The sequence below is a fragment of the Halyomorpha halys genome, unplaced genomic scaffold (assembly GCF_000696795.3).
Source record: "Halyomorpha halys isolate HHAL.00 unplaced genomic scaffold, Hhal_1.1 Scaffold715.1, whole genome shotgun sequence".
Classification (NCBI taxonomy): Eukaryota; Metazoa; Arthropoda; class Insecta; order Hemiptera; family Pentatomidae; genus Halyomorpha; species Halyomorpha halys.
In genome coordinates, this window is record NW_027107843.1 from 321199 (window position 1) to 329071 (window position 7873).

At 27.1% G+C, this 7873-nt stretch overlaps 2 protein-coding genes across 3 annotated transcripts in view; one reads left to right on the forward strand and one right to left on the reverse strand.

The window, feature by feature from the left end:
• Positions 1-4006, forward strand: part of LOC106685595 (protein SHQ1 homolog) — a 12811-nt gene extending 8805 nt beyond the window's left edge. For both annotated transcript variants that reach the window (XM_014428372.3, XM_014428373.3), the window contains exons 7-10: positions 923-1083; positions 1159-1286; positions 1373-1465; positions 3866-4006. In XM_014428372.3, coding sequence (XP_014283858.1) covers positions 923-1083; positions 1159-1286; positions 1373-1465; positions 3866-3869 — 386 coding nt within the window. In that variant the 3' untranslated portion in view covers positions 3870-4006. The remainder of the gene's footprint in view (positions 1-922; positions 1084-1158; positions 1287-1372; positions 1466-3865) is intronic.
• The window catches only part of LOC106685596 (uncharacterized), a 7104-nt gene continuing 518 nt past the window's right edge, over positions 1288-7873 (reverse strand). The window contains exons 2-4 of the mRNA XM_014428374.2: positions 4884-5057; positions 3879-4005; positions 1288-2647 (exon numbers count right to left, since the gene is read on the reverse strand). Of these exons, the coding sequence (XP_014283860.1) occupies positions 1748-2647; positions 3879-4005; positions 4884-5057 (1201 nt within the window). The 3' untranslated portion in view covers positions 1288-1747. The remainder of the gene's footprint in view (positions 2648-3878; positions 4006-4883; positions 5058-7873) is intronic.

Genomic DNA, 7873 nt, shown 5'->3' on the forward strand with positions numbered 1-7873 from the left:
TAGAACATATACTTTTTTTTTTTTTAATTTTTGTCCATTACAATTTCTGATGAACTCAACAAAAATGCTACTTCATATCTACTATGTTCTATGATTTTATTTTTTAGAATTTCTAACTGTCTGAAAGTTATAAGGTCCAGGAAGGATGTTGTACGTAACTGACTGACCCAATGAAATCAATAACATTTTTCTAGTGAAGAGAGTAATACCTTGTAATTCTTGTAGGATTTTAGTGGTGGAGTGGGATAGCTCAGTAAGTAGGAAGCTATGCTCCTATTATCCGTGCTTGGGTTCGAATCCGGCTCACAGATAATTATTTATTTTGATATATAAGACATTGATCCATCATCTATGCCTCTATGAAGTGAGTACACAATTTGGAGAAAAAACTGGCTGTTGTCTTACACATCTGTTAGTCTGGAAACAGTGTTTTCTTACGAAGCACTGAACCCAAGTTTGTGGTTCAGTGTTTTGTGTGTGATTTTTTTTTTTTTTTTTAATGGGCTTCTATTTAGCAAAATGATGAGAATTCCATTATTGTTTTATATTTTACGATTCTTTGAATATCATAAGTTCTATGATTAACAGGAAGATGTAGATTATTCTTAATCTTCTATTATGTTAATATTGTGGATAACAATGGTATACCTTAGGGAGAAAACAAATGTGCATGCAACATTCCAATTTTGTATAATCAATTGTTATCATATCAATGGAATAATTCTCAAGTTGTTTTGAAGTCATGATACTTCATTCACTTCTTCTTTATCATGACCAAAGTTGTCAATAAAACATATTTGTTCTAAAAAGCAACATTACCTTTTGCTAATTAAATAGAAAATATGTTCGTTTTCACTTTTTATATTACTAGCTCCTTATTCAGCGAATGTATATAAATAATTCAATTGTTTTCTTTTTTCAGGTAGAAGGCAGGTTCTGAAGTGTCTTATAGCAATTTACAAAATGTTCAATTCTAGTGAACCCAGATATTTACTAAATGAGCTGTATATCACTGACTACTGTATATGGATTCAAAAAATATCTGAGAAAAAAATAAAGAAATTAGGTGATTTATTCGATAAGGTTTGTCATCTTCCAAACTTCTTATTGCGAGTAAGCTGCTTTGTTATATTATTAAATTCTAATCTGTTTTTGTAGGAAGAAGTTTCAAAGAAAGACATTAGGTTTGAATTAGAAGAACTAGAAGCTGCTGCTTTAATGGTTCAAGAGGAATCTGAGTTAGAACTAGCTGACCAGTTAAAGGAAATGAAAATAGAAGAAGACAAGTAAAAATTTTTCAATACAAAATATATTAAAAACATTTTTTTTTTAAATTTATTCTGACTCTTTTTTTTATTTTTTTTTTGTTAAGCGATGAGACTAGTGAGTCAGATACAGACTCGAGCTCTAGCGAATCCAGCGCCAGCACGAGTTTAGATTCAGATGACTTATCTTCATCAGAAGAGTAAGTTATATTTATAACTAATAAATAAATTATTTTAAAAAAGAATATGTACAATTATTCAATAGTCATATTGTCAGCAAAAAACAGTGAAACCACATTACTGCTTAGTCCCAGCTTTTCAAAGAGAGACAAAAAAACGTTAAATTCTTATCATATACAGGTGGGATTTTATAAAAATAGTATGCACTAACAAGTGATATACAACTGATTAGAAAAAAATAATAATTAATTGTAATGTACAAAATGTATGAAAAAATAAAAATAATCTAAATCGTTTTGGAGTTACATGGTTTCACTATTTTCCTGAGGATATTTGATCCAGTCCAAAATTCTTCCATAATGTTCTTTTAGATATATTTTTTCAGCCAGTTCACTACTGCTAATTTGGCTATTTTCTTGTTCGTTTTGTAATGCTTGTGAATCTTCATCATATCCATCATCTGATGTTTCTTCATCAGTATCACTATAAGAGCTGTCAAGTTCTTGCACGAATTCTTCACTGAAGTTATCGATTTCTTGGGATTTTTCTAGTTGGTTACTTCGTTCAGTGTAGTTTATTTCCGTTGTTGTATCACTAGGCGCATTCGTTACACTATTAACTAAAGGATTGTCTTTTGTATCACTGGGCGTACTACTTACTAAAAGATTGTCTATTATATCACTTGGCGTGCTAGTAACTAAAGGATTGTTCTTTGTATCACTGGACATGCTACTTACTAAATGATTGTTTTTTATATCACTGGGCGTACTACTAACTAAAGGATTTTCTTCTGTATCACTAGAACTTAAAGATAATTGAGTTTCGTTTGCCATTCGTTGGCTATTATTTGCTAAATTTTTAATACTGTTAATTGAATATTCAACACTTAATTGTTTTTCATTCACACTACTGTCACTAACAGCATGAGTCGGAATAGAGGATGTCTCATAAGCTTGATCGTTGCCCACTGGAATATTCAAGCTAAATGATGATTTATGATTTATTTTATTCTTTGTTTCGTGCGGTAAATGCCGATGATGCCCTGGCTTTCCATTTGCTGTCATGACTATATAGTTGTAGACATTAGGATCTCTGTGATGTTTATGCCTCACTCTCATCACAATCCCCAAAGGAGCTTCCTCTGTATGAGAATGGGCCTCTTCAACGATTTCAGGATAAATTTTCAGGTTTTCCTCTGTTACCTGAAAGTTTAAATCCACATTTTAAATTTTGTTATAGGTTTTATTATATAGATAATGAATAAATTGCATAAGTTGATATCTTAAAGTGATATAAATATAATTCTAGAGTAGATATAGGTAGTAATTGATTACTTTTTCTTTGAATCTTTTAGTACTCGGCACATCCTGTGGGTCAGAGTTAGGCAAAAATTAGTTATAGTTGAAACTAATAGCTAAAATTGTCATGGATACAATATTTATTTATCAACAGTTCACTCATGAATAAGAGTCACATCCATGGAAATTTTAGCTTTTAGTTTCTACCACAGCTGATTTTTGCCCATCTCTTCTGTGGGTGGGTACTTTTAAAAGTACTAAAGATATTTTTTTTGTTTTATTTTCGGGAATTTATTCTGTATATAAAAAGTTAAAAGTTCCTGAAATTTTTTGAGGTGTTACAGTCTATAGAAACACACGTTTTTGGCTTTTGTATAAAAAAAAATTAAAATTAGTGAACAAAATATTATCTCTTGAAGCGGTGGACTGATTTTTTTTGCTTCTTTTGTTTTGTAGGGTTTCAGACCTGATGCCAATATCAGGCACCTTGTACAAGATAATTGCAGCACAGTAACAAAAAAAATATGTTTTTATGTCGATAGTAACACCTAAACGGTTCTAATGATTTTATTGAAACAAAGTATTACTGGTAGAGCAAGAAAAAAGAAAAAGATCCATATAAAACAATCTTCAAGATTTTACCATCATTAGTAAAGAAAGATACCTATTATTAAACCTTCGAACTATAAAATATTAGCAAATCCATTGGCTTTTTATTCATTTTTGGAATAACTCAAAAACTATACATCTTCCAGGACATTCTAGATGTTCATTTGAAAGATAATCAAATTGCCTGCAAAGAACTTTGGATCGATATTAGCGAAGATATAGTGAACAATTTGTGTATTGGACTTTGTACCCAAAGGAGATTAAGAAAGTCATCTGAATGGACATGTCAAATATTTTATTGGTTTTTAGTTACTGATATTTTAAGTAATTAACAAAAATATTTAATTTGGAGCATTTTATTTTTATTCAAACTAACAAAACATTTTCTAGAAATCACCTCAAACTTTGTTATGGATTGTATAACATTTTTTTTCAAAGCCTACAATAAAGTTTTTTATTTTCTCAATTTTTTATATTTAAATGTATTATCACTATTATTATTTTTTTTTTCAGTTGAGGTGTTTACCTCTGAGTAATCCTGTGGACAGAGGCCGCATGGGTGGCTAAATTGGGTTGCTGCTACGGCACCACGTAAAAATGGCATTTGAATACTTGACCATGGATTTATTATTTCATAAACCATCCTTCCACACCTGCAATAAAATACAAATACATTAAATATTTTGTATTTGGATAGAATACAATGTAAGATATATTTTAATGAAAAATTTATGCCATCAATTATCTGTGTTAAATTTTAATATACATTATTTTATAAGTTAAGTTTTATGGTCATATTTTTTAATTTTTTAATTTCTTAAAACAATTAAATAAATATTTTTTAATAAAATGTATTTTTGCAATATTTGTTGAGCTATGTTTTCCTTTTCTTTGTTTTTGTTACATGATTTTATGTTAAAATGCATTTAAAGATTTGCTATGTTGAAAATAAATTATATACATAACCTAAGAATAAAGATTTTTATTATAATTATATATTGCTTAGTATTCCTAATTTACCTTCTTAAAACTAGTATATACATAAAAGTTATTATTTCAAGTTTTGTTAATTAATATTTTTATATTAAAATTTTATTCTCTGACTAGAAACAAAATAGTTTCTTTGTAATACCGAGGACTTTATTATATAAAATGAATGATTAGTAATGCTGGAAGCTTTCTTTAAACCCTAATAGATGGCACTGATGACATAAATTTGAAATGGAGTCTGACCATTTTTATGCTATACTCTTCATATATTAGTTTCATAATTAGGAATAAATAATTAATTAAGCAGAGAATATTTTGTGATCAAGTTCATAATAACCAACGAATTATAGTTTTTATTTATTTTGTTGATGTTTTGATTCTTAATCTATACATTTATCAAAGAAGATCCCCTTTCTATTAAATTGAATTTATACTAAAAATCTATAATTTAATGTCTTATTAATACCTTGATCCATAGATAATAAATAATATCAATATCTTTTTTTACTGGTTCGTTAAAATAAAGTAGAATTTTTATTACCTGTCGATAATGTAGAAGTGGTTATTTTGTTCCCCTAAGGCCTTCCAAAGATGCCGTTGGTTAATTGTTAAGTGAGAAGACAGACCAGATAGCCTTGTAGATTTGTGGCTGACTGCCACTATGAAATGGGCATTTATCCCTGCATTTTTGAATGAAGCTTTTAGTTTGGGCAACCTGTTAAAATAATTTACTATTATAAAATAGATCATCAAAAATAGTAACCATAAAATCAATATTTATTTGAAAAATGATTAATTACATTATATTTTGTGATTATTCTAAATCTGATAACCTTTATAAATCTTTTTTATTAATACTTTGGAATGAAGACCAATAAATTAGGAGAAAAAATTAAAGAAAATTTAATGTTAAATCAATCTCAAACAAGTTATTTATTACTTGTTATTAAATTATTATTACAAAAACAAAAATTCATTGTAGGGTTTATCTTTATTATAAAATTTGTAATGAAAATATACATTAATAAATGGAATTTGGTCGGGGTGCGGTCAATTAAAACTCAAATAGTAAATTGGTGTACTATTTTATAGTAGAAAATATATATTATCTTAATGATAGAGATATATTAATATGAAGACTGATTTTATACCATATCAATGGTTAACTGTTATAAGTATTAGTAAAAATAATAAAGAACAAAAACAAAAAATCGAATTTGTATTTCTACAACCCATCAATGAGTAAGAGGTTCAGTACTATTAAGTAAGTGCTGGTTCTTAAACAACAGGGTACAAGGAGGTAATTAGTTCATGATCATGCTCAACCTCCAGATTTTTCCTCAATTTAGGGTACCAATTTTATGAGGCTGGGTGAAACCACAGGGTTAACTCATAGTAAATGATAAATAAGGTGAAATAATAAAGTTAAGTCTCTCATTTAGGTCTACCAAAATTTTTCAAATGGTGCCAAAAAGTAATATACATAAAACAAAAGAGAATTGATAAATAAAAAGTTAAATTTACTTACTAATAAATTACTTACTTAAGTTAAGTTTTTTACTTGAAAATATAAAATATTCAATTACAAAATCTAAGAAGGTGACCATCTACATATATTTTGAGATTTTTCCTTATCTCAAGGTTTTTTTTTTTTTGTTATTGCAACATTAGTTAGTTCATACTGTTCATGTGACCATGCCTATTGCATGATTTTTAGAATAGCATTAATAACTCATGAAGGGATATAATTTTAATTAATCAAACTATGACCAACCTAGATAATGTAGGTAACTTTGCGTTCTCTGACTAAAATTTCATGTACCAACAAAACAAACTCAATATTGATAATTATTTATTATTTTTTTATTATACGATTTCTCCACTTTACACGTTATTTTATTTAGTTGAATAATTTATTCAGGATACTTTATATTACATTATCAGTTTTAAAAAGAGCATTTTCGTAATATCCCAAGGTTTTGAAAAGAGGTAGTCTGTTACTGATTGGTTTAAGGGTATTTGAGAAGTTAAATTTTAACCCTGAGATTTTATGAAATCAATCTCCAAATGGATAATCATAAGTCATTTAGGATGGTTGAAGTTATACTCTAATTGCTCATTTATTTATGCGATTAACTAATTATTAAATTTATATTAACACATATTTTATTAATGTTAAACTGGCATTTCTTATGACAAATGTCAGAAAAAGAAACGTCAGTGTAACATTAATAAATTATGTGTTGATATAAATATATTTTTATGTTCCAACCAATGTTCCAGCTAATCCAACTAAGTTTGAACCAATTGATTAAAATAATTTTTATTATTATTTTACTTTAAGTACACTTATGGTGATCATTATGGTCATGGGATGTAATGATTTCTTCTCTGTAAAATGCACAAGAGTTTTATAGAAGAATAGTTTATTTAATAATTTTATAGCCTAGTTTGAAGAATTGGTTAAGCACTGAGTAATAGTAAGTTGGTATTATATTTTTATGATAATGACATTGATTAAAATGTTATCTTAAAGTGTTGGCATATAATAAATATATTAAAATAGTCTCATTAATTGAAACATTGATTTAAATTTTTATTTGTATGCTTCATTGTTATTAATTAAATTTTGAAAAACTGATGAGAAATTTGTTTATGGAGCTTATCTTTGGCTTACCCTTAGCTTTTAATCAATGCAAACATTTCAAAACTAAAACTAAAATTTAAAAACTATCATAAATTGTTTTAATAGAATAATTGTTATAGTTTTCATAAATATCTCATTGTGTTCTTTTGGTTTCTAATCAACTATTAAACTCATATTAACTTGATGGTCAGAGATTTAAATAAAGACACTCAAAGCTGAAGAAAATAGTTATAGCCATTAATTATTTATTATATGACTCTGATTTACTGTTATTGTTTAACTAATTTTTGTTTTAACTGATATATTTCTCAGGATGATGACTTTAAAAAGTTATAATCGTGTTTTAGTTATCAAGAAAAGCTTCCTTTCAAAATATATTGAATCCTTGAAAAAAAAAAAATGACAATAGACAATATCCATTTCATTATATATATACATTTTTTTAACAGTTTAAATATCACTTTTAGTTTCAAAACATAGTTCACTATATAAGTTTTTTTTTTATTGATTCTTTTAATAGATAATATAAAGATGATTTTGTGGTGTTATGCTTTAAATCCCAAACTAGACAAATTTTAAGGATCAATTAGATTGTAATAAAAAACCAAAATAAAATAAAACAACTGACTTTGAATGTTTTCAGGTATCACCCAACCATCTAATAGATTAACCATTCATGTCTACTTTATCATTACCAATCTGCATTTACAGTTGAAGGGCTGGTTAAAAAAATAATTAATTACTTCTGTCTCGCAAAATTAAAATTGTTTTCAAAACTAACTGATCATTTCTTGATTACAGTAAAGAATATATTGGAAGAACTAAGACTTAGTGGTGGTGTATAAATTTTTTGTATCAATCCTTCAATTGTTTTGAACAAATAT